We start from the raw sequence: 27902 nt of genomic DNA on the forward strand, positions 1-27902 counted from the left end.
AGAATCTGTGGACAGTAAAATAACTGTTAAAGTGATATTAGCAACAATTTTACATTCACCTATTTGAAAATTTAGACAATGGACAAATTCCTTGAAAACTTTACCAAATCTGACAAAAATTTTAAAAATCCAACTGTGTAATAAGATTATTAAATCTATTCAATTTAATTCAGAATACCAGAGTGGGTAGCCATTCCTTCCCATATTTAGTTTTATATTCAAAGAGAAATATACGCCCAAATGTTTGCACCAGCAAATTCTTTGAAACACTGATTGTTATCCCAGGAAGGCAAATTTAACAATGTTAACAAAAAATCTCTATAATTCATTCACTGTGTTAACAGAATAAAGGAGAAAAACCAAAATCATCTCAATAAACCAAAAAAAACCACACCAACTTCACGTGTAATAAACTCAGGAAACTGGGAAAAATATGTACTCAATCCAAAGATACCAACAGAAAGTCTAGAGTAAACACACTTAAGGGCTTCCCTGACAGCTTAGATGGTAAAGAATCCACCTGCAATGCGAGAGACCAGAGTTCGATCCCTGTGTCGGGAAGATCCCTTGGAGAAGGGAATGGCTACCCACTCTAGTATTCTGGCTGGGAGAATCCCCGTGGACAGAGGAGCCTGGTGGACTACAGTGCATGGGGTCACACAGTTGGACATGACTGAGTGACTAACACTTAACATATTTAAAGAAGAAACACTGATAACTTCCTGTGTGAGACAGGAACAAGATAAAGATGTTACCTGTTCTATGCAATACTAGACTCGTCCTGACCAGTGCAGCAAAAACAAAGTCAAATATATAACCACTACGAGAGAGAGAAAACTGCCGTATATTAACAATCTAAAATTATTACAGTGATTTTTAACAGGTTGTTTAGTATGATTTTAACACATAAAACCACACATTTTATATCCTGACAGTTGGAAAATAAATTTTTAGGACGTACTGCAATACAACTTATGAAAATGAGTAACACCTATTTAAAAATAATACAGAAATTAAAGATGACCTGACTTCTATAAATAGTAGGATATGCCATATTCACAGTTATTAGACTCAATATTAGAAGACTCAAAGGTGCTAATTTTTCCTAATCTATAGTTTCAATGCTCAATGCCCAGTCAAAAGCTCAACAAGTTTTTTCTTTCTTTTCTGCTATCACTTTATAAACTGGTTCTAAAATTTACGTGGAGAAACAAAGGACTGGAAATAGCCAAGCTAGGTCTAAGAAGATGGAGTGGGACTTACATCACCATCTGAAATATGTTAAAGCACATTAAGTCAATACAGAAAACTAAGAACTCTATGGAATACAACAGTTCAGACAGATTCATGTACAGATTTCCTTCAAAAGGAGAACTGCAGAGCTGCAGGAAAAGGATAGTTCTTCAATAAATGCAAAAATTAGACTCACATATGGAGAAAAAACATAACCAACCCAAAACAAAACCCAAACTATTCACACTGCACTCAACTGAATTCCAGGCAGGCTGTAAAGCTAAATATAAAAGATAAAATAATAAATTTCCCAGAAAAGACCACAAGAAACTATCTTCACACCACAGGTAAGGAAAAGATTACTAAATGGCACAGAAAGCTACAGGCAGGTAAGACTGAAAAATACAACATTAGAATACTAACTAGGTGGTTTGTAACACAATGATGAAGAGCTTATATATAGGATATATTAAGAACCCCTGCTAATACAATGAAAAAATAAAAATCAACAGAACACCCAAAACCTTGTAAAAAGCGGATTTCCAAATGACCAACCTCACTAGTAACCTAGAAATGGCAACTAGACAACAAAAAACCGTCATTCACCTACTGGAAAGAAAATTATAAAGCTTGACAAGGGCTGATTAGGATGTGGGAGTAAACAAGAACCTTTATACCTTTCCCAGTAATTCTACTTTATTCTGCTAAGTCACGTCAGTTGTGTCCGACTTTGTGCGACCCCATAGATAGCAGCCTACCAGGCTTCCCCATCCCTGGGATTCTCCAGGCAAGAACCCTGGAGTGGGTTGCCATTTCTTTCTCCAGTGCATGAAAGTGAGAAGTGAAAGTGAAGTCGCTCAGTCGTGTCCGACTCAGCCACCCCATGGAGTGCAGCCCACCAGGCTTCTCCATCCATGGGATTTTCCATTAGGTAAATACAAAAATGTGTGCATACAGTCTCTGAGAGAGAGATAATAGAAACTGCGATAGCCTTAACTATAATATCTTCAAACTGGAAATGCAAATATTCATCAACAATAGAATGGTATGTGAGACAAAAAAATACTATACATCAATGAAAATAAACCCATAGCTGCATGCAACATTCTGAAGTTCATCAAAATTAAGCTAAAGTAGCTATAGATACAAAAAAATATCTATTTTGATTGCATTTTGTGTTCAAAGAATGGGTACAATTAAATATGTTTACAAAGAGTAATTATTATAAAAGCTAGGAGACCAATTACCTTCTGCAGGGGCGAGGGAAACTTCCAAGGCCCCAGCTGTGCTGTGGTCTTGATCTGAATTGTGGTTACAGAGTTGCTCGTCTGGTGGTAACTTGCTAAGGCAGACATTTGTCTTCTCTCTGTTATACTTCACACTAAAAAAGACTTACCTTTTCATTTCAGACACCTGCCATTTCTTACAGGCTGCTGTTTCTACGTTCACTCATGATTCCACCTACCTGGGTAACAAGGTGGAGGTCTGACAGTCCCCACTTCAACAGCGGCTGTTCCAGCAAGAGGACGAGCTTCTGGAGAGGGTCGCACAACAATGTGAACGCACTCAACACAACTCAACTGTAATTTTACAGTGGTCAGGATGTTAAATCTTCTGTTTTATATTTTACTACCATTAAAAAAAATGTGTAGTAGCTCCAGATTTCACAATCCTCTGACCCCTGAGTATAGAAACAGTAACACTCTATAGAATGCTTTTATACTCTTCAGTCCTCTGGCCTTTTGGTCATGGCCTGGGGACTGAGTAAAATTCTACAAATGCACTCTCCAGTAGGTAACAATGTGAGTTTGCAAAAAGAATTTTTATCTTTGGATTTGCAGCCTAATGTGTTTTTTTTACTACAAACCACTCAGTTTGCTCAATTCTAAGATGCTGAATAAAACAAAAGCTATTTAATATATTGATAATTTCACTTTTCTGTTATAATAAAACCACAAGTGTCATTACAATATAGTTTTTACTGAGATAATCCCCTGAACCAGAACTGGAGGTGAGAGGTCATTCCTGCTCTTAATGAGAAAATTAAATAAGACTTCAGTGATGTTTAACTAGAACTTTACAGAGAAGAGCTTTTGTTAAGAGTTCTGCCCTCATTTACGTGGAGATAAACTCCTTTTTGGTTAGGTGTCTTCCCCTCACCCATAAAAAGTCAAAATGAAATTTTCACTCTGGGCGGGGTGGGTGGGGGAAGGCATAACACAATAGTAGGTCTCAGTTGAACTAGTTTTGGGGAACCCCATTTTGGTTCCATGAACTGCATCAGTAAAAGCTATATTGTAATGACACTTGAGGTCTTAATGTAGCAGAAACGTGAAATTAGAGATATATAAAAGTGAAATTATAGTAACTGCCTTTGTTTGTTTGTTTTTGATTCTCCACATGGGTTCTCTCAAACCTTTGTCAACGCGAACAAGAAGACAGCGTGTGCTCAAGACCCTGTAAAGAAAATATCTGTAAAAACACAACACTTAACACAAAATTTGAATTAACTTTATTTTCCCTACAGTCAACAACTTCTCTGCATTAAATTTTAAAGCAACAAAGTAAGATAAAATCCCCCAAATGACAAGGTATCAGAAATCCAGATTCAGTTACACTTCATTTGTGAAAATGTTGGACCATTTTATTTGTCTGTAAAAGAACCATCATCTGGGTCAAAAATGAATTCTATAAATCAAAGAGTATTCTACACTTTGGAAAAAGAAAATTGGCAGTAACATTCTCACTGAATATTGTAAATTACACTTTTCTCCATAAAAGGTACATACTATTCTGCATTTTCCCACCAAAAACAGTGGTGTAAGTTATGCTTGTTTATATTAAAAAAAAAGAAAAAAAAAGGAAAGATATCCTGTGGCAGGAAAAACCTTTCTCTTTCACTTTTACTAAACAGGAGAAAAATTTCAAGTCTATATAAAGTTGCCTATGAGCTGGAAAGTGAACATGTTCAATCTCCATTGACATTTTAGTGCATTTTTTGACAACGGTCACATTTTTAATAAAAGTAAGAAAATGCACATAGCATTAAAGAGTGTTTCATCAAATGCTTAAGGGATTAACAAAATATGGAGCAAAGGACAAAAGTCACTGTGATGGATGAAACTGTTGTAAAAATGAGAGAAAGCCAGAATTTTACAAATCCTTTGTCATTTTGAAGAGTCACACAAAACAAACTCTGGATACCTGTCCACTTTAAGGGTTTCTTCCTTAATCTTTTGTATGTAAACATAGTGCTCAACTCAGGAGTAGGACGCCAAACCCCAGCCTGCTAACAAGCAACATTCTGTGCGTTGCCATGATTGCCAAAGGATATAAATTTAGCCCTTGAATGAACCATGTATGGTATCTGCTCTGTAAGTACCTGGTGAAAACAACTGCTAACAGCAGCAATAATATTTCAACATAAAAAAAAAAACCAACTACTTGAATCAATGAGTTAGAGGTCCATCTTTAAAACAGCAGCTTCTTCTCAGAGCAAACAGTAAGCAATAGAAAATGTACATTTGATGAAACATTCTTTGCACTGGAGAAACATGAAAATAAATACAGTTCAAGGAAGTGTCCTCCTCATACCTCTTGCTCAGACCTGCACTAGCTTTACTGGTTCAAGAAGCTTGCATCACATTGTGTCATTTGTATTTTACATATTGCTATCTGGGTCATTCAAATAAAATGCAGGTCTTGTAAAAGAATAAAAAACCTTGACAAGTATGCATGTGCCAGGGACCAAATTAGAGGGTTCTTTGGTGCGATTTGTCCAAATTTTCAGATTTGAAGGATAATATGTACCAATAAAAAAAAAACCCTGCTGTTAAGACATGTACAGCAGTGCTCTGTCTTGCTTCACATTACAAATCGAAAACAGCTGTTCTCAATAAGCCAATTTTATTTTTTAAATCAGGTGTTGCCAGAGTTTTGTATGTTAACCTGGACCAGTGATGGTTCTGTACCCTCCGCTGCTGTGAAACACGACATGAGCTAAAGGCAAAGACCGGTTCTCACAAAGACATCTGCTTCAAGTTAGGAACCAGAACAGTGTTTTTAAACAGTCTTCTTAGATATTTTCTTGCCTTTCTTAAAAACTAGCTTATTTTTAATGTAGCCACGCTTCCTTTTCGCAGTCTAAAAAGAAAACAGAATACCTAGTGTTAGTGCAGGTTTCTTATGGATTAAAAATACGGATACACACATGGTTTACTGCAGAGTGGTGAAGACTGTCTTAATAAGCACTCAGCTCTTCCTGGGTCCAGTCTCCCTGAATTGTCAACGAGCACTCCCTGCTGCTCTACACCGAGGATGTAGAGACCCAGGATGAGCGGGACAAGGTCCTCAGCTTTATGAGGAAAGGACCACCACAGTGCTCCTCCAAAGCCTGTCATATGTCTTCGTCATCAAGTGAATGGACCCCGACCTGCCTTCTCAACCACGAAATGCTTAGCTATAATGACTCACATTTCTAAGCATGCTACAGTATGCCTAGACTAAGGATTCAGAAACCGTTACTGGTGCTGATTTAGGCTCCAAGAATTAGCTATGTCAGAAATCCTAATGAACTTGGTAACTTTTGGAGCCCCAATTCTCTTATCTGTAAAAATGAAGATGACCTATACCTATCCACAAAAATAGAAGAGAATAAAGTTACCTGGCACATTCTCCAGCACTTAAATATTCAAAACGAAACAAAACGCAAACACCAAGGGGAAAAAAACAAAACCGTAACATCCTTTGAGTTTCATACATGTTTAAAAAAATACTGTCAAACTGATGTCTGTGGTGTAAGAAACAAATTACTGCAAAAATGTTTGCTATCTTAGAGTCTCACAAGATAAATCATATAGGACATGTGTCTGACAGTCTGACATTTTTGTAGACACTGAGAAAAAGCAACACTTTTTATCATAATTCAATTCAACGCACCATCAAAGCACTGGGTTAGCAGTGGGTGAAGATTCAAGAGATTGATCCCTCGATTCAATTCTCATATTTAAATATAACTATGGAGGTGGTTTCAGAAACTTTGGTAGCTCAGATGGTAAAGAATCTGCCTGCAATGTGGGAGACCCGGCTTCAATCCCTGGCTCAGGAAGATCCCCTGGAGAAGGGAATGGCAACCTACTCCAGTGTCTTCTCCGGAAAATCCCCTGGACAGGAAAGCCTGGCAAACTTTAGTCCATGGGGTCGCAAAAGAGTCGGACACAAGTGAGCGACTAACACTTTCATTTTTCAGAAACTTTGGCAAATGCTTATCGTGTACGTACCTATTAGGATGCTCACATTAAAACAATTTAAAATTTTTCCAACCGGAACAAAAATATGGGGCAAAATTCAATCCTTAAGATCACAAAAATTAACTACTGCTAACTTGTCCACAACATATATTACCTTATTATTAGGACAAAAAGTAAAAAAAAAAAAAAAAAATTCAGAGGGTACAATTTGTAAAACTTTAAACCAGGCCAAGAGTTTATTATCATTACCCCCAGATTTCTAACCTGAAACCTCTTCTAGGAGCTCCTGTAAGATGTCCCAGGTCTCTCTCCAAGCGTGAACTAGGCCCTCAGGGTGCTGGCTCTCTCGGAGCACTGAGCAGGCAGTCCTGGACTACCACTCCCAGGGCCTCAGCCCTGCTGGCACGGCAGTGGCCGGACAGCTCTCACAGTGGCTGCTGTACTCACCCCCTCAAAAGCAGAAACTGGGATGGGGACAGGAAAGCATAACAAAAAGCATTCCTGCTGGTACAAACTACTTATAAAGCCATGGAAATCAGAAATACAAGCTTCACATTGGTGGCAACTAGAATACATGTTTGGGGCATACAAGACAGATGGATTTTTATTTATCCATTCACTTGTCTATTTGGGAGAAATGATGGGAAGACAACAGAGGTCAGATTAGGATCAGTAGGACCGCTAGTTCAACGGCTATGTTTCTCAGAAGAGGGGGACCTTAACGGGGCTGAGATGTCTGAGGAGGGACTGACTGCCTTGGGCCCGGCAGCACGCGCTCTGGCCTCTGCACTGATGTGACCCAAGTTTCCCCCACCGTGTGTTCACGAGACACCGATCACTTGACACGACTGACACAGCTGAGTTCCAGCTCTCTGACACTCTTCAATACATTAGTTAAGACACGGTAACCTATTCCTGGCACAGGAAGGATTCATTTAAAGTTTCCATTTACATATCATACAGTTAATAGTTAGCACTTTTATAGTATAAACTGAATTTGTATTCTGAGCATATCTGAAGTATATTTTAAGTAATACAAAGTGAAAAGTGTTAGTTGTTCAGTCATGTCTGACTCTTTGCGACCGCCATTCCCTTCTCCAGGGGATCTTCCTGACCCAGGGATTGAACCCTGGTCTCCTGCATTGGAGGCAGATCCTTTACCGGCTAGGACACCAGGGAAGCCCCTTCAATGATTTAAAATAACTGATCTGGACAATGTAAACACAAGCATCTTTCAAGACTTAAGACTAAAATCAGTCTAATAACAACTAGTATTATTAAGGGTTGTACTTTAAAATACAATCTTCATATTTCATCTGACTGCTCATTATTTTCCATCTCCCACAGAGGGCAAACCATACAAATACTCATTTTCAATAGCTTTTATAGCAAAGATCAGACCTATTTGGTTTAAGTGAGCCATAATGACCTCTAATAAAAGGCTTCATGTCTTATTAAGTATTACAAAAGGACTGCAATGGTCTCATCATCATAATTCTGCCTACAAGCTTTTTCGTGACAATTATACTTAATAATTATCTAAAGATAAATTTTTGGAGGATTCAGGACTCAATTCAACTTGAGCTTTTTTTAAAATTCAATGAATAATATAGTAACATTGTACTGAGACTGGAACGTGAAAATGCTATATAAATTTGCTCTGACCAAACGATCATGAATGAATCACAACTGTTAGTGTTTGGCATTTTTACTTTCACAAAGGTTCAGAAACTGATGGCCACAGACACATCTTACTTTACAAACTAGTCTTTGTAATGGGAATGGCACAAATTAAAGCTAGAATGTCTCCGAAAACTCTTGGCTCAGTTCACGGATAACCATTCTTCCCATGAAGAACTCTCTAGAAGCAGTTGCTTCCTGGGGTAGCTTGAGTGCTCAGTTTGTAAGGACTGCCCTCAGCAGGCTGGCACTTGATATCTACTTTGTATTTAAGCCTTGGTCTTTACAAATCTGGCAAATGAAAACCTATTAGCAATTTTTAATAATTTTTCAGACAAACTGACTGATCTTGAGTTACTCTTTTATAGACCTGACTTCATTTGGTACCCACCTTCTTTGACAAATACTTCTGTTTGGGGAAAATGTTGGTTACTCGAGGTTTGTGGTCTAGTGTCTCCCTGTTATCAGGGGCTTTCACTTTATATATTCTTACAAGCCAGTGCTCTGACGTGAAGGCTTCCTCCAAATGCTTGAATTTAATGTCCTTGTTTCCAATCTCAGCATTACGTGTCCGATCAAAACCTGGAGGTGTACGGAAATCCAGCTGCAAAAGTGACATGAGTACTGGATGTTAAACATACTGGAAACATTCAGAATTAGAAGGGAGTGTTATCAGCAGAGTACAACTCTCCCTTTTAAACTAGGGAAACAGAATCAGAGTGATATACTGTTAACAGTCCTCATATGCTGCTCACCAGACAGGAAGAAATCAGCAAGAGAGAAACTCAATGTAAGAATTAGAATGGACGAGCAGCCTGCAGGCACAAAAAACCCAAAATAGCAAAATGAAATCCATGAAACCCTTCTTACAGGTTTTCAGAGCAAACACACAGAAGGGCCTCCCTGCTTGGACCTTGCACTACCAGATTACTTTGTCAGCCTCAAAGTTCTTCATCTGGCAATTCTGCATGACTGGCTCTTTTCTATTCTCTGGTCTCAGCCCAAATACCACCACTTCAGGGAAATCTTTTCTTTAGATTGATGACTGAGAAGTCTCCTCCACTGATTCTTTTATTCTTTTACTCTATAGTGTTTGTTGCTAAAATTTTTATTTTCAAAATTATCTGCATCCTCCACTAGGCGGTAAGGTGCACGATGACTTTACCTTATTCAGTGTGGCTCTATCTCACCAGTGCTACTTGTGAAATCAGAGCACAAGTAAGCCTGATGCTAACCATCCTGAAAGTGGCAACTAAAAAGGACATTAAACCAAACCAAGGGAAGATTAACCAGGGATGAGAAGAGCAAAAAATGGAGGAAAGGGAGAGGATTTTAACAAATTCTCCGAGTAGGTTTATGCTGTCACACAGAAACTAAGTGAATCCAATTTAAAAATAAGACCAGAAAACAAATCTTGTCCCATGAGGGAATAACTTGTTATTACGCATCTTACAACAGGAAAGGTGTACTTCACATCTTGAACACATTCTTGAGGAGGGGAAGCATCAAAATGAATGCATGCTGGATGCACGGCTTAGAGCTCTTGGTTAGACAGGAACAACAAAGGTCCTTTAATGCTATTACTAGTCAACAGAGAAACTAATCTTCTACCCATTTTCTGGGGCAGCTAATTATTGTGCCCTTAGTGCTTCTCTCTTAGCATAGCATGAGTTTAGAGACCAGGCAGTTTGCCTTCCAAAGAAATCAAAACACAAACAAAAACTTAAACCTAGTAGTAAAATTATTATTTTTTAAAGCTACTTGCAGAGTAATTCCAAATGAGTAATGCAGAAACATTATCTTGATCCATGGTATTTGTACAAAATTAAACAAGCAACTTTCCCTCTGCCTTCTAGTATCAACCAGAAAGCAGCATGGAACCACAAAGTTTTCAATATAACCTTAAGCACAAAGGTGTAACTTGGTATGACAGTCATGCAATATAAAGGTTAGGAAGAACAGCAGAGACCACCAGGAGCCCCATTACATACAGATAAGGAAAAAACCAAGCCCAGGGAGAATGTGACTCATCCAAGGATTACACGACATGATAGAGCCCGATCTGGACCCCAGGTTTGTGATAGTTGCTGTTTGTTCCTTCTGCCACAATGCTTCCCTGTCCATTCATTCCTTTCATTGACTAAATCTTTTGTAGCACATCATTCTAATTTTCTGAGAAACGCTGACCTAGAGAGTCCCAGCTATTTGAGGTAATGGAGAACAGGGATAGTGAAGTGACTAAATAATCCAACCCTTTAATTTCTGGCTTTCCCTCACCAGGCAGTAGATCACACTGCTTCCCAACTGGAAGACCTCTCCCTGGGAGAGCAATGTTTTCCAAAAACATGAAGTCAAAAAAAAAAACAGGATGGCAGGCAAGGGTTGGATTTAAGCCTCTATTAATTAACCTTCTGGAAAGAAACCTCTGCTCTAAAAAATATTTCCTCATTTTTCACACAGAAGTTTCAGAAAGTAAATTTAATAGAGTAGAAAAAATTTTAGATGAGCACATTTTTCTTTAGAGCACAACCAAAATATTATCCTGCTTTTTAGAGTCAAACAAGACTATTGTTAAAATATTCCTGTGAATAAAGATTACAGAAAAAATCTAGAATAAAGCTTATAAAATAAAGATTATAGAAAAAACCAAGGATTATAACTAACCTGCATTTCTCCAAATCTGTAGTATGACATTTTATACATAAGGCAATTCAACAAAGTAGGGGATCCTGCTTTGTCTACGCGGAATTCTCCTTGTGAGGTGAAATAGTCACTTTCCTATAGGAAAGAATCCAGAAGTTTCTGTGTCAGTTTAATATGACATATTCACAATTAGAGGTTCCCCTTTACATTTCCCCATAAGAGCTAGCTTTTGAGGTTATCTTCATAAAGCCGTATTTAGTTAAATCTCAAAAAAAACACAGTATCAGAAGACAAACTTATAAATTTAATGTGATCTCTTAAAAACCCACAAAACTATCATGGGTGTTTAACACTCAGTCCAGAAATTATTTATTAACAGAAAAAAAGTATCCAAGAAAACATAAAGAGAACAATAGTTTGCTGGATGATGGAGAGTAATTAATTTTACCAGATTTTAAACCATGTTATAATAAAACCTCAATAATTATTTAAAAAAGTGGTACCAACACCATGAATTAATACTAGGTATGCTGACTCTCCAATTGTGTCCCCTTCCCCAGCCATTCATTATTCCTTTCCAGAGTTTTCCTAAATTTGTTTTATTTTTCCACATGACCATCAAAACAATTTTTTTAGTTGGGAGAGGAACATTTAGAAAACTCTTACAGCAATTTTTATTGTGAGCTCATCAAATTTATAAATTAACCTCTGAGAGGGCCAATCTGATACTACTGACAGAAATTTCTTTTCTAGGAATTTACCCTACAGAGATACTAAAATGTGGGCAAAATGATGAGAGTTACTTATTGCACCACTGTTTTCAGATTTAAAAACTAGAAAAACCTTAATATCCATTAACGGGGACAGGTTAAATAAATCATAGTGCACACATGCAACGGAACACACTCAGTTCAGTTCAGTTGCTCAGTCGTGTCCAACTCTTTGCGACCCCATGAATCACAGCACACCAGGCCTTACTACACAGGTGTAAAAAAACAGAAATGAAGAAGGATTCCCATATTTTAATATGTGAAGATCTCCACAGAATATTGTGAAGTTAAAAAAAAAAGGCAAGAACAATGTGTATACTTTTCTACTAGTTATCTGCTTCAATTAGAATAAGAAAATAACAAGAGATTACCATGGACTTTTTTCTTTTTTTGGGGGGGGGGGGATAAACTTTTACTGTATGTCCCTATATATTTCATTTTTTGAACCATGTGAATGTATAAATTACCTCACAAAGCACAGAAAACTAGGATTTTTCTCTACACAAATGTTCAAAACATACCTCAATCTATCATGTCACAATTTTAACATTGCTAAAAGCAAATCCACAAGTGAAAACACTCACATACTTGGAAGATTAAGACCAATGTAAATACAAGGAAATACTATTTATTAATGGTAGTTAAGGGATAATGTCGGGTAGTTAAGCATTTATGTTTAAATAGGAAATCTGGGGTTTTACTCAACTTTACCCCTGTCACACAAAACACATTCCCATGTTTTCCCAAAAGGTCCTTTTATTCTGGATCAGCAGTGAATCCTACTCTCCTCTTTTATGCCTTCATCATGTAACCTCACTGCTGGGTGCCCATCCTCTCTGAGCTCATAGCTGAGTGGGAGGATACAACAGAGTCTACCTACAAAACAGGCTGGACATGACCTGATGAGTAGAGACATGGATGTACCGCAGAAGGACCTCTGCCAAGGGGACAGAACTGCTGTAGGGAAGGTACCCCAAGAAGAGAAGATTATAACATGAACGTCAGATGAGCCAAGGAAAGAAAACACAAAGCAAGTTTCATGGGCTAGGGGAGAGTGACAGAGTGGGAAACGCTGCTCGAAGGACAAGGAGCCAGCAAAGGGAAGTATTAAGGGGTTGCATTCTGAGCTGACCGGTTTTGATTTTGTACCAATGTTTTCCTATTTCAATCATCATTCTGATTATTCTAAACGAGTCCATGAGGCTGAGGGTTCATCTACATTACCAGAAAATCTTGTAACAGCACTACAAGTGAATTATTCCTGGCATCTCTATTAGTTATCAACTGAAATGGCCCTAATCACCACCATTAATACTAGAACCTAGAACAAGACCTACTGCTCGAACCATATAATGCTGACTGGCTGAAAAACAACTTCCCCACAGCACCAAGCTGACAGCAGCAGGGTTTAGTTGCAACTCTTATCTGTCTTCTTTTTTTTCCGAGGCTCCTTTCCTTAAACTAATGGAGGCTTAAACAAAAAAAAGCTGTCAAGTAACATGATCAATGTCATGTTAGATTGGGAGAGGAAACAGACTAAGGCAAAGGCAGCAATTTGAAGGCTACTATCCTATTTCAGGTTTATGAGCACTGGGGTCAATACCAGAGTGGAAGCAACAAAAATGAAAGGAAAGGGTAGGCTGCAGGAGTAAAAGCAAGAATCTTGAAAAGAAATTGTTTCCTAGAGGAGAATGGGAGTACCAGATTTCAAAAGTTTTAAACCTGGGAAAATGCTTATGCTGTCTTTAGTAAACAGTAGAGTGAGGGACTGCTCTGGAGACAGGATGATGATAACAAATACAATGCAGTCAGAAAGAGAAGAGGGTTACCTACACTCTGGGAACGGTCCTTCACACACCAAGAACGACCTAATTTCTTACCCGAATATCTTTTGGATGTTCCCCTTCAGCTATCCTAACCATCCAGAGAAACTTGTTGATGTCATCACCAGAATAGCCAATAACCCCTCCAAAAATAATCAAAACATAATCTACGTCCAGACTCCTCATGATTTTATAGGCTGCTGTTTCATTTGAAGACATAGCTTTTCCCACCTAAAGAATAAAAAAAAAGTGAGAATATGTGTTCTTAGTCCCCGAATAACACTACACTACAAACAAACATGAATGCACATTTTTACCTTAAAATAGAATGCATCTCAAAAGTTTGATTTACCTGGAATTCCTTTTATAGAAACAATCTATGAATTCAACAAATTCATGAGATTTATAAGCACCTCCCTTACTATAACCAACTACAGCATAAATGTCAAAATCAGGATATGTGCTCTTATATTTTCCTAATAATTTGGTCGCATTAAATTAACATTTTAATATGAAAGCAAACAAGCTTAAAAGAAGTAGAATTTCTCAAAATCCCAGGCTGGGGATGACCATCCATCTAGCTAGAACAATTATATCCTTTTCTTCAGTCTACCAAACATCTAATCATTAGCCACAACACTAATACAAACAAAAGTCATTTGGCTAACACTTAGCTATCTATTTAAAATCTTTAGAGAACACAGAGGTGATTACTTTAATTAACATAGATTAGTTATTTAATAGCTAGAGAACATAATGTGCATGTTCATAAAACACAGTGCACTTGCCTTACACATCTGGAAATAATTTTAACTTACGAAAAGGAAAATATAAGACAAATACAGTAAGTTTCAGATTTTGCCTCATTCTCCAGCATACAGCCTCTGATTCTGAATGATATGTAAACAAATTCTAGTCTTAAAAACCAAATAAGTAAGCATACCTTGAATCACTTTACTGAACAAATATATAGAGAAGTATGTTGAAAATTCAGCAAACAAAAAGCACTTTCCCCCCCCGTTTTCCTACTTAATCACAAGTGAAGTCTGATGTCTAAGTAGTGAATAAAGGGTTGTAACTTTCGGTCTTTTGCTGGTCAAGCTCTTACCAGTGCTATGTGGCTGTTATTCCAGGTGTTGTTATCCACCAGAGTGGTTCTGTTAGCCATCCCAGCAATCTGATAGCCGTAATCCCACCAGGACATCACTCGGGCATGCTCATCTGTATTCTGCCTTAGCCAAAAGTAAGCTTCTCTGAAATCATCTAAAATATTCCTGGTTCTGAAAAGAATCACAATATTCATTTAAATAAGACCTTGTAAATGTGAAGATGGTTTCTTAAAATCTTGGGGTGCCAGGCCACTAAATAATTTCATATTTTAAGGATGGTAGTTAAAAAGCCTCCAGGGTAGGGAAAAAGGAAAAAAAAAAAAAAGAAGAAGAGCTAGACTAGCGCTGCTTCTACTTTCACAGGCATACAAACCACCAGGCTATCATGTAAAAAAGCAAATTCTGATTTAGTAGTTCTGAAATGGAGCCTGACATTGCACAAGTCGGAAGAACACCCACGTGAAGCAGAAGCTGGGGTGGGAATGTAGGGGCAGTACAGAAACCACCTGTTGTTAAATTTCAGCTACATCAGAATCCCTGGGGCACTCCTTAAAACAGATTTCTGAGTCTCACCCCCAGGTTTCTAACTCTACATGCTTAGGTGGGGTCAAGAATGTACATGTCTAATGGGTTTCCTGGTAATGATGCTGTGTCCAAGCACGACACTTTGAGAAAGACTAATGTGTATGTTATACATGCAAAGATATTCAGATAGACCTCTGAATTCTATCTTTTGAGACAAGAGAAAAGAGCAGGTGTGGAATCCTTTCGTAGTCAAGCCAACTTCTTACCCATCATGATTGTAGGAAGCCAGGACCACGCTTGGGCTGGAGTAAGCATTGCTTGTGACCCAGGTGCAGTGGACTGCAAACATCATCAACAGCATCAGCATCAACATGGTGACAATACTTTTTATATTAGGGCCTAATCCCTCTTCCGTTTTTTCCTGCTCAGTTACATGCTTCCTCACTTTGCCTGCCTGAAAATACAGAAAACTGATGAGACAAATTCATCATCTGACTTGCTTTCATTAAGACATTACATGGAGAAGTTGGGAGAATGTCATCTATCAATTTAATTCTTTTAAGAGGAGAATGTATAACCATTAGGAATTCTTGTGTGGGTCATACAATGTTTTCTAAAAAATTATCAAGGTAGATTTTCAACGAGAAGACTTCCTGGAACTAAACCCAATCCAGGAACTGGTTGCAGAGCAAAATATCTCCAGTAAGAAGTTGCTTCGGAACTCAATTGACCTTATGTTTACACAAATACAAAGGGGAGAACCAAATGGTCTCATCCTGGCAACCTTTCCTTATAAAAAAAATTGAATTCCTCATCCTGAAAAAAGCAAAGTTCAGTTATAATCCAGGACTTTGTAGGACTTTAGTACAGGAAAAAAAAAAAAGTTATCAGAATGAGTTTTCCAATTTCCAAACCCTAAATCAACAGGCTTGTTAAAATCAAGATTGTATTTTTGAAAACAAAACAATAAACCTCATCAAAAACCAGGATAGAACAGGACAGAGTCATAGGGTCTAAACTGCAGGTTAATTATTAAGAAACCACAAAACAAAAATAACCACAACAGCAGGCATGTGCTTTAATAGCACTAATCTGTATGAATGATATTGGACCTATCATAATAAGGAAAGAAAAATTTTAAACTGCTACTTAAACACCTAGTTAATATAGTAAAGTTTGTTGTTCAAGTCTTTCCACACTTCCACCAAATCTAATTCTGCTCTGTTTCCTGAGATCTTAAAAGTGAATTACATTATATGGGCCCAGCACCTAGTACTAATGAACTGGACACTTTTTTTAAAAGGCATTTAATACCCTTCATATGGGGTTTCCTAGGTGGTGCAGTGGGTAAAGAATCCACCTGCCAATGCAGGAGACGTGGGAAGATCCCCTGGAGGAGGAAATGGCGACCTACTCCAGTATTCTTGCCTGAAAAATCCCATGGACAGAGGACCTTGGCGGGCTACAGTCAATGGGGTCACAAAGTGTCAGACAAAACTGAGCATACACAATATCCTTCATTTACTATTCAGTCTACCAAATATTTAAAAAGTTTACACTGAATATGGACTTCAAGGATAAACCCTTGTGCACATGGTTTCAGAAAGAATTATAGTGTTAAATTTTATGTAATTTAGTAAGAACATCAGCTTTTTGCTCTCAAAATAGGGTTTTAGTTTAAAAACCTGACCCAAAAGGTGATTATATACTCTGGTGACATTCTATTTTCTTATTCGGAGTAAAAAGACAAAGTAGAAGTGTCAGTCCATCTAGATTCTTGTTTAACCACACTTAACATGTATGGTTCTTACTATGGTGGAAAAACAAAACACATAAAACTTTTAAAAGCCTTACTTTAGATTTCCCACCTTATCATACAAATTTCCTGGGTTTCTCTTGTCATCCTCATCACTGCTGTCCTCCACAGGCGGGTTTTCCCTTTTCATGTCATCCCCCAAATAGTGCTCAAAAACATTTGAGAAGGCAATTGCAGACAGCATGCAGACGACTGGAGTCAAGGTCAACATCAGCCGCACCATCACGCCCGCAAAGTAGACGGCACTGATGGCATACAGTGCAACTGCAAAGACAAGTTCTCTTGTAATACTTCAGGAAAGAAAGGGTCCCAGGAAGACCCACTGAATATTCAAAACTACTTCAAAGGACAATCGAAACACTGACAAACATCTCACAAAAGGGCTGTTTTTAAACTGATAATCTGAACCAATTTCAAAGTCATATTTAGAGATTATAACTAGTATTGACCAAATAAACACTGCATATCAATAGTTGAGAGAAATGTATCAAGATTCAAATTAATTATAGCTATTATGGGGAATGAGACAATTTGTTATTTGTCAACAGCGTCACATATTAGAAAAATCCATAACAGAAAAATGTGTTTGGTGAATTATATTATTAGGCACAGTAAGTTTATAGAATCAAATAGTCTATGAAAAGCTCATGCCAATATTTGGCATAAAGCCTGCTTTAAAGTAAGAACAGGATGAGAAGAAAATAATTTATTAACCAAAGGAGGAACTTATGAAGCTATTGCCAAGAAACTTTAAAATTCTGGAAGTACTTTCCAACAGTCAAACCGTTCCAGATAATGTGCTCACCATGGGGAAAGGCTCTATTCATTTCTGGCTAGAGGCTGTAACTTTACAAAGTTACTGAGTCATCTGAGTGTCCATCTCACTTGAAACGAATTCATATTTTTTCCTGACTAAAAAATAAATTTACTATACAATATTGTTTATCTCAGTGAATTTTTACATGCACACACCTATGTAATTGCCACCCATACACAAAACATCTGTATCCCTCCTCAGGAGAAGCCCTCATGCCTCTTCCTAGTCAATAACCACTACACTCTCCCATGAAACAGGTAATCACTATTTGAACTTTTAAAGCAATAATTTAACTTTCCTTATTGTTAGTTCAGTTCAGTTGCTCAGTCATGTCCGAATCTTTGTGACCTCATGGACTGCAGCAAGCCAGCCTTCCCTATCCATCACCAACTCCCACAGCTTGCTGAAACTCCTATCCATCAAGTCAGTGACGCCATCCAACCATCTCGTCCTCTGTCATCACCTTCTCTTCCCACCTTCAATCTTTCCCAGCATCAGGTCTTTTCCAATGAGTCAGTCCTTCACATCATGTGGCCAAAGTGCTGGAGCTTAAGCTTCAGCATCAGTCCTTCCAATGAATATTCAAGATTTATTTCCTTTAAGGATTGACTGGTTTGATCTCCTTGCAGTCCAAAGGATTTTCAGGAGTCTTCTCTAACACCACAGCTTGAAAACATCAATTCAACACTCAGCTTTCTTTACGGCCCAACTCTCACATCCATACATGACTACTGGAAGAACCATAGCTTTGACTAGATGGGCCTTTGCCAGCAAAGGAATGTCTCTGCTTTTTAATATGCTGTCTAGGTTTGTCACAGCTTTCCTTCCAAGGAGCAAGTGCCTTTTACAAAACTAACATGGCTGAAGTCACCATCTGCAGAGATTTTGAAGCCAACTGTTTCCCCATCTATTTGACATGAAGTGATGGGACTGGATGCCATGATCTTTGTTTTTTGAATGTTGAGTTTTAAACCAGATTTTTCGCTCTTCTCTTTCACCAAGAGGCTCTTTAGTTCCTTGCTTTCAGCCAAAAGGGTGCTATCATCTGCCTCTCTGAGGTTATTGATATTTCTCCCAGCAATCTTGATTCCAGCTTGCACTTCATCCAGTCTGGCATTTCTCATGATGTACTCTGCATACAAGTTAAATAAGCAAGGTGACAATGTACACCCTGGACGTACTCCTTTCTCAATTTGGAACCAGTCCATTGTTCCACATCTGGTTCTAACTGTTGCTTCTTGACCTGCATACAGATTTCTCAGGAGGCAGGTCAGGTGGTCTGGTATTCCCATCTCTTTAAGAAGTTTCCACAGTTTGTTATAATCCACACAGTCAAAGGCTTGAGCAAAGTCAACGAAGCAGATATTTTTCTGGGATTCTCTTGCTTTTTCTATGATCCAACAAATGTTGGCAATTTGATCTGGTTGTACCTTTTCTAAATTCAGCTTGAACATCTGGAAGTTCTCAGGTCATGTACTGCTGAAGCCTATCTTGGAGAATTTTGAGCATTACTTTGCCAGTGTGTGAGATGAGTGCAACTGTGCAGTAGTCTGAGCATTCTTTGGCATTGCCTTTCTTTGGGACTAGAATGAAAACTGACCTTTTCCAGTCCTGTGGCCACTGCTGGGTTTTCCAAATTTGCTGGCATTCTGAGAGCAGCACTTTAACAGCATCATCTTTTAGGGTTTGAAATAGCTCAGCTAGAATTCCATCACCTCCACAAGCTTTGTTCGTAGTGATGCTTCCTTATTCTTAAACTTTATAGAAATAAAATCATATAAAAATATTCTCTTTTGTACTGTCTTGTTTACCTACGCTACTCTTGTATTAATTGTTGTGCTGTATTCCACTCTAAAATGCATAAGAATCTCTTTTTTCTATTGCTGATAACCTTTGGAATGTTTCTAACTAGGGGCTATTATGGATAAAGCTGCTATGTACTTTGTTAGACATGCCCTTTGTTAGACACACACACTCCCTTCTCTTAATATCTAGGATTGGGACTGCTAAATCATGAACGGGGTAATATGTTAAGCTAATTCTTCTTGAGTGATGTAGTATTAACATGGCTTTCTCCAAAGTCCACTGACCTATATAAACCAGAAAAGAATGAGTGCCATTCTTTGGTTAGCACCTGCTGCTGCTGCTGCTAAGTCGCTTCAGTTGTGTCCAACTCTGTGCGACCCCATAGACAGCAGCCCACCAGGGTGCGTCTATGGTTAGCACCTATGCAGATGCTATTTTCTCTCTCCTGACTTCACTCTGAAACTCTAACTTTTGGGTGTCACCATTTTCAGTTTCAGGTTTTATCTTAAAGAATGGCTTTAAAATAGTTTGCAATTCTAAGTCTTGTTGTTGAAAATTACACAAATCTATCAGCCAAGAGGATATTTACTTACAGGTGATTCTTATTCTATTACAAAATGTACTTTCCACTGAAATTTTTTGGATCATGGATGCCCCTGCAAAAGCCTTCCTACTGAGACAGAATTAACTGAGAAAACACAGCCAAGTCTATTCTGTCAACAAAGTTATAATTTCCAATTCTCAGCCACAGACTATCATTACATTAACCTCTCAGAAAACAGTAAATTGAATGAAAAGCTTACATACTAGTCCAAAATTTAATAATTAAGAGTATATATATATAATGCAAATTCACTTAATTTTTTTTGGTTAAGCACTTACGCAAAGTAAGAGAGGAAAGTTTATCTTCATGCAAAGTCAAGCAACGACAAAACTTTAAGGTAGAATGATAATCTCAATAACAAAAAGAAACCAAAGTATATATTAAAAACCTCTTACCAAATACTCTTTCATCGTTGATATTTTTAATGCAGAACCACAGGCCTGCTGGGAAGGTACACACAAGAATATGTAGATCAAAGAAGAAAGATACCCAAGTTGTAGGTTGATGCTCAGACACTGATGCAATAATTGGAATGTGTATTTTTGCATACCTGGTATTAAAGAAGTTAACGTTATTTAAAATTAAATGATAGAACAGAAGTTCCTTTTAGGTGAATAAACTTTCTTTGATTGTACTAATAGATATGGTTCCCGTCTCTCCCTCTTCTGGCTTAAAAGTACATTCCAATGTTACTTGCTATATCTGACACACACTGGTAAAACCAAAATCAACATACTTCCCCCTAAAATTAGAATTATCTAAAGCCAGTTATAAAAGTGTTGGCTCTGACTTCTACCACAAAAATCCTTGCTCAAATAGGAATTTCTTTGGCACTTGTTCTGATGCTGTAAAGAACAATATTGCATAGGAACCTGGAATGTTAGGTCCATGAATCAAAACAAATTGGAAGTGGTCAAACAGGTGACGGCAAGAGTGAACATCAACATTTTTGGAATCAGTGAACTAAAATGGAATGGAATGGGTGAATTTAACTCAGATGACCATTATATATACTACTGTCGGCAAGAATCCCTAAGAAGAAATGGTGTAGCCATCATAGTCAACAAGAGTCCAAAAATGCTGTACTTGGATGCAATCTCAAAAATGACAGAATGATCTGTTTGTTTCCAAGCCAAACCATTCAACATCACAGTAATCCAAGTCTATGCCTTGACCAGTAATGCTGAAAAAGCTGAAGTTTAATAGATCTATGAAGACCTACAAAACCTTCTAGAACTAACAGCAAAGGACGACATCCTTTTCATTATAGGGGACTGAAACGCAAAAGTAGGAAGTCAAGAACTACCTGGAGTAACAGGCAAATTTGGCCTTGGGAGTATAGAATGAAGCAGGGCAAAGGCTGATAGAGTTTTGCCAAGGGAACACACTGGTCATAGCAAACACCCTCTTCCAACAACACAGGAGAAGACTACACATGGACATCAGCAGATGGTCAACACTGAAATCAGATTGATTATATTCTTTGCAGCCAAAGATGGAGAAGCTCTATACAGTCAGCAAAAACAAGACCGGGAGCTGACTGTGGTTCAGATCATGAACTCCTTATTGCCAAATTCAGACTTAAATTGAAGAAAGTAGGGAAAATCACTAGACCATTCGGGTATGATCTAAATCAAATTCCTTACGATTATACACTGGAAGTGACAAATAGATTCAAGGGATTAGATCGGATATAAAAGAGTGCCTGAAGAACTACGGATGGAGGTTCATGACACTGCAAAGGAGGCAGTGATCAAGATCATTCCCAAGAAAAAGAAATGCAAAATGGCTGTCTGAGGAGGACTTACAAAGAGCTATGAAAAAGTGAAAGGCAAAGGAGAAAAGAAAAGATATACCCTTTCAAATTCAGAGTTTCAAAGAATAGCAGGGAGAGATAAGAAAGCCTTCTTCAGTGATCAATGCAAAGAAATAGAGGGAAATAATAAAATTGTTTTAGGAAAGACTAGAAATCTTTTCAAGAAAATCAGAGATACTAAGGGAACTTTTCATGCAAAGATGGACACAATAAAGGACAAAAATGGTATGGACCTAACAGAAGCAGAAGATATTAAGGACACATGGCAAGAATACACAGAAGAACTATACAAAAGAGATCTTCATGAACCAGATAATCATGATGGTGTGGATCTCTCACCTAGAGCCAGACATCCTGGAATGCAAAGTCAAATGGGCCTTAGGAAGCATCACTATGAACAAAGCTAGTGGAGGTGATGGAATTCCAGTTGAGCTATTTCAAATCCTGAAAGAAGATGATGCTGTGAAAGTGCTGCACTCAATATGCCAGCAAATTTGGAAAACTCAGTAGTGGTCAAAGGACTGGAAAAGGTCAGTTTTCATTCCAATCCCAAAGAAAGGCAATGCCAAAGAATGCTCAAACTACCGCACAATTGCACTCATCTCACACACTAGCTAAGTAATGCTCAAATTTCTCCAAGCCAGGCCTCAACAGTATGCGAACTTCCAGATGTTCAAGCTGGATTTAGAAAAGGCAGAGGAACCAGAGATCAAACTGCCAACATCCACTGGATCATCAAAAAAGCAAGAGAGTTCCAAATCGGGAAAGGAGTATGTCAAGGTTCTATATTGCCACCCTGCTTATTTAACTTATATGCAGAGTACATCATGAGAAACACTGGGCTGGATGAAGCACAAGCTGGCATCAAGACTGCCGGGAGAAATACCACTAACCTCAGATATGGAGATGACACCACCCTTATGGCAGAAAGTAAAGAACTAAAGAGCCTCTTGATGAAAGTGAAAGAGGAGTGTGAAAAAGGTGACTTAAAACTCAACATTCATAAAACTAAGATCATGGCATCTGGTCTCATCATTTCATGGCAAACAGATGGGGAAATAGTGAAAGACTTTATTTTTGGGGGCTCCAAAATCACTGCAGATGGTGACTGCAGCCATGAAATTAAGACGCTTGCTCCCTGGATGAAAAGTTATGACCAACTGAGCACATTAAAAAGCAGAGACATTATGTTGCCAACAAAGGTCCATCTAGTCAAGGCTATGGTTTTTCCAGCAGTCTTGTATAGATGTGAGAGTTGGATTATAAAGAAAGCTGAGCGCCAAAGAACTGATGCTTTTGAACTGTGGTGTTAGAGAAAAGTCTTGAGCATTCCTTGGAGTGCAAGAAGATCCAACCAGTCCATCCAAAAGGAAATCAGTCCTGAATATTCATTGGAAGGACTGATGCTGAAACTGCAATACTCTGGCCACCTGATGCAAAGAGCTGACTCATTTGAAAAGACACTGATGCTGGGTAAGACTGAACGCAGGCAGAGAAGGGGACGACAGAGGATGAGATGGTTGGATGGCATCACCGAATCAATGGACTTGAGTTTGAGTAAACTCTGGGGGTTGGTGATGGACAGGGAAGCCTGACACGCTGCAGTCCATGGGGTCACAAAGATTTGGACACAACTGAGGGACTGAACTGAACAAGCACTTCCTAAGTTTGCACCAATGAGTTCAATGACCTTTTGGATGTGTGACTAGCAGAATAACTCATCCAATAAGATATCCTACTGTGGCAATACCTTTCTTAACACAGAGATGGCACAGAGGTGGTTGGTGAGAGACGTGGAAAGGACAGGACAGATTTTCTCTGAAATGTCCTAAGATTCCAAAGTGGGCAAGTATAAGTTTGAAAACAAGAGTAGTATGACTAATAAAATTTTAACCTAGAATTTTTAACCTAGTCAGACACCTGGGAATTTTCCCTCAAACTCTCTGGTGATGCAAAGGCTGATCTCTGGGAGTATGTGTCTGTTAGCTTCAGCCACCCATACATCATTTGCGTATGCCCTTTAATTAGGCTTGACTTGGGGCCTTTTTGGTATTATATCAAAGGGCAGGCCTGATCAATAAAATGTGGTAGGTTTTTTATTGGGCCACATGGAGTAACAGAATAGCAGAATCAAGGGAGAGAGATCAATATCACCAAGAGATATTTTCTTATCCTTAAGAAAACATTTTTAGAGTTAAAAAAAGTATTGAGCTAATGTAAAATTATTTTTTTTATTAACTCATCTCATAAAAGCACTCTTAAAAAATGCAACAAATATCCTCTAGTATATCTGATGGTTAAAAAACACCAAGAAACTTAGATAAAATTAAATTTTTTCTCATATCTACAGCATATGGATTTATAACAAAGAATCTATCCTTAAGGGTTAAAAATTAAATATTACTAACAGATGGAAACTTTGAATACACTGGTAAAACAAACAAAAAAAATCAATCATTAAAACGGCATGTGATACCTGACATGTTTTAATAAACAAAAATAAGGAGCTGCCTATAAAGAACAGAAATATGACTTACATATCAAACTACAGGTGAACTCCAAACAGATATTATAACAAAGACAAAATACAACATTTACTAAACTGGTATATGCTAAATATTTTAGAATGTGGCCTGGTATTGACAGTAGATATTAACAGTAAAGAAGACAAAAGAATATTTAAATAACATGAGGGCAAATAACTTATCTGCACTTACCCAGTGTCCCACAATGAGTAAAACCTGCCACTCCATGGTGCAATGTAACCTTGGAAGGAAAAATGCAAAGGAAATTCATTGCCCTTTCATTGTTTTTATTGGTTTTATGTTTACTGATTATTTGGACTAATTTTAAGCTAATGTTAAAAGAACTGCCTTAAAAAAAAAAATAAAGGTTATACTGTATTTCACACAGCTGGTCATCAGATATAGTAGTAGTAACGTTAAGCCACTCAGTCATGTCCAACTCTTTGTGATCCTACAGATCCTTTGTGATCCTCTGTCCATGGAATTCTCAGGCAAGAATACTGGAGTGGGTTGCCATTCCCTTCTCCAGGGGGTCTTTCTGACCCAGGGATTGAACCCGGGTCTTCTGCATTGCTGGCAGATTCTTTACTGTCTGAGCCTTAGGGATCAAATTTTAAAAATACCCATGGACATTGTATTTCCAAAGAAATACAACAAGCTGACTGAAAACACTGTAGACAGCTTTCCGATTCCTTTAAACCTCTGACTGACTAGTAAAATAAAGATATTAAGAAAGCACTGGATAATTTTTAAAAGTGAGAGGTGTCCAGCATGCCAAATTTAGATCAATTACAAAGGTGATTTTAAACATTTGTGCCTTTTACTCCTGTCAATTAATTCTTAATGATTTTACGAGCTAAGCTGGTACATTAATTTGACATACCTTCAGAAAGAATCTGATTTGTTTCTAGTGACTAGTAAAGTCAGGAAAAGAAAGTAACTTAGAATCCAGCTGACTGAAAACTGATCTGGTTGGCTATTTAGAAGCAGGAGACAGGGTATGTAACACACTAGGGAGGGTAAACCGACGCTGTTAACACTGGAAACTTTGAATTTTACACATTTTGGGCCTACTCATCTATCAAGAGGATGCTAGAAGGTGGATTTAACAGAACCTGAAGCAACAAATATATCGTTTAAAAAAAGAAATTTGTAGTGCTGTTCAGATTTTAGAACCTTTGACTTATTTTCATACTGTTTCTAAGGAAACAATAGCTGACCTACTAGGATAAATGGAACATGTACAAAACTTGCAAAAGAATTAACCTTTTGCAATGACATAGACACAATATTCACGTCCAACAGGTGATGACACCTACCTGTATAAGTCAAATAGATGACACTAAGGAACACAGCACCTGCAGCTAGTGACACGCCCAAAAAGAACAGGGTTTGGAACTCTTGTTTTGTTAACCGGTCTCTCAGATACTGCAAGAAAGCATAAGCTTGCAGCAATGCAAAGACACCTAATTAAAGAGAAGGTTCATGTAAGTAATCAATGAAGCATTTTTCCAAGAACACTGAGAAACATTAATTTGGAAAACTGAGAATTCCCTGTACAATTCAGTGATCTGACATTTCTTTTGTCAAATGACAGGTAACCAATTAATACATCCAAAAAATTCTGTTACATATTTTTTTTTTCTAATATATGAACAGAGAAGTCTGGTGTGCTGTAGTCCACAGGGACATGACTCAGGGCCTGAACAACAATATATGGTTATTGTTCATAGTTGGGGTGGGTATGTGTGGTTCAAGATTCTCACTGAAAATCTGATGATAAAAGCTATGGATCATCATCATCTCAGAAAGTTAAATACACTGATATTTATAAAATGCTACAAACAAAATGACTACCCACGGGTTTTCTATGGGTCATGGACCTTGTGTGGAAATCTCTGATGAAGTTTTATTCACAGATCTCTCATTATATCTTGTTCTCTGTGACCCAGATTAATGACGGCAAAATGCACTGCTTTAGGGAGAATTATGTGACTTTATAATCAATATAAAAGCCCTTAATTCCAGTTAGTAGGGATGGATAACATATTTTGGTAAGATGTAAAGAATATAAAAATGAAATGTTCCATTCCACCTAAATTTGGTAAAATGACAACTCAGTGGTATAATAACTCAGTATACAGATACATTACTATTTAATATTTGTTTATACAAAGCAAATGTTATTTAGTGTTGGCAAAAAAGGATGTTTTACCTTCTCAAAACAGCCATACCTGGGAAGACAGGCACTTTCAGAAGCCCAATACCAGAAAGTCTCAATAAATTCTCCGGTCATATTTTACAGTGGTGATGTTTTAGAACTAATACAATGAAAATTAGAAACAGCAACAAAACCCCAAAAGAACCCTTCATTCTACTGAAGATCAGTCAGTCACACATTCACGGATTCTTTAGAAGAACACAGGTATTTTTCCTACCTGCAGCTGCCATGTGTTCACTTGTTCTGATTGGCTGGAATCCCACAAAAGGTATCTGCATGGATAATATTAGGCCCACAATATAGAAAGTGCTATATGCTATAAAGACAAAATAGGAAACAAGGACAATTCACTATTACCATTAAGGACTTCAAACATAGATATATGCATGATTCATATATTTTTTTAGCAAAGTTTTAACTGAACTTATTTTAATAGAATTTTGAAGGGACTATTCTATTTGATACATATTTGATGATTAATCAATCATACATTATAAAACATATAATTATTTTGTGCCATTTAAAAAAAGTATTATTTTAAGGAGACTGGTGCTGTTTTCTTCTTCTGAAAATGGAATCAAATTTTTTCAATCTATCATTAACAATTGTTGACACGACCCAAGAAGCATGTAAACACCATTCCTATTAGCATTAACACAAAGTATGCATGACCAAATGAAAGCTTATCATTATCCTATATAAGCAGCTTGCAGTCTGAAAAGCTTTTAAGTATTTCACAACCTTTTTATAATCTCCTAATATTTTTGTACAGTAATGTAACCAATTTAAATACTAGGTTTTCTATGATTAAAGAACAAAAGAACTAAGTGCACAGAGGTCAAGTCATAAAACAGATTAGTTACAGATTTATTAGGATCTAATAAAGGAAACTTATTTGCTTTCTGCACTGAATATACTATGTAGTATTCTTGGCTTATATAAACCTAAGTGTATAGGCAAACTGGGGAGCGGTTACAGCTTGTATGAAGGACTTGTTTTTGCATTAAGGTGTTCACAGATCATTACAGTGAAAGTATTTGGAACAGTCGTAATTAAAACTTACTTTGAAAAAAAGTTAAAACTCTTCTGAAATAAGTAAATGTGAAAAATATTCCATTTATAAAGCTTATTATACACATCACCTTATGAAGGATAGTCAATATTTAGTGCTTGGCAAATAAAGTACTCTACTAGGAAAAAAAGACTGCAGGAGAACGGTTCAGCAGACACATCTGTATGCCACACACTGTGCAGCACAGCACACG

At 37.5% G+C, this 27902-nt stretch overlaps 1 protein-coding gene across 1 annotated transcript in view; it reads right to left on the bottom strand.

Moving 5' to 3' along the window:
* Positions 1–3728: 3728 nt before the first annotated feature.
* Positions 3729–27902, bottom strand: part of STT3B (STT3 oligosaccharyltransferase complex catalytic subunit B) — a 100482-nt gene continuing 76308 nt past the window's right edge. Inside the window, exons 6-16 of the mRNA XM_052650035.1 lie at positions 26855–26953; positions 25736–25882; positions 24609–24657; positions 20471–20625; positions 16901–17112; positions 15299–15486; positions 14507–14678; positions 13456–13629; positions 10827–10940; positions 8554–8766; positions 3729–5376 (exon numbers count right to left, since the gene is read on the bottom strand). Coding sequence (XP_052505995.1) covers positions 5296–5376; positions 8554–8766; positions 10827–10940; positions 13456–13629; positions 14507–14678; positions 15299–15486; positions 16901–17112; positions 20471–20625; positions 24609–24657; positions 25736–25882; positions 26855–26953 — 1604 coding nt within the window. The 3' untranslated portion in view covers positions 3729–5295. The remainder of the gene's footprint in view (positions 5377–8553; positions 8767–10826; positions 10941–13455; positions 13630–14506; positions 14679–15298; positions 15487–16900; positions 17113–20470; positions 20626–24608; positions 24658–25735; positions 25883–26854; positions 26954–27902) is intronic.

Source organism: Budorcas taxicolor, chromosome 1, assembly GCF_023091745.1.
Source record: "Budorcas taxicolor isolate Tak-1 chromosome 1, Takin1.1, whole genome shotgun sequence".
Taxonomy (NCBI): domain Eukaryota; kingdom Metazoa; phylum Chordata; class Mammalia; order Artiodactyla; family Bovidae; genus Budorcas; species Budorcas taxicolor.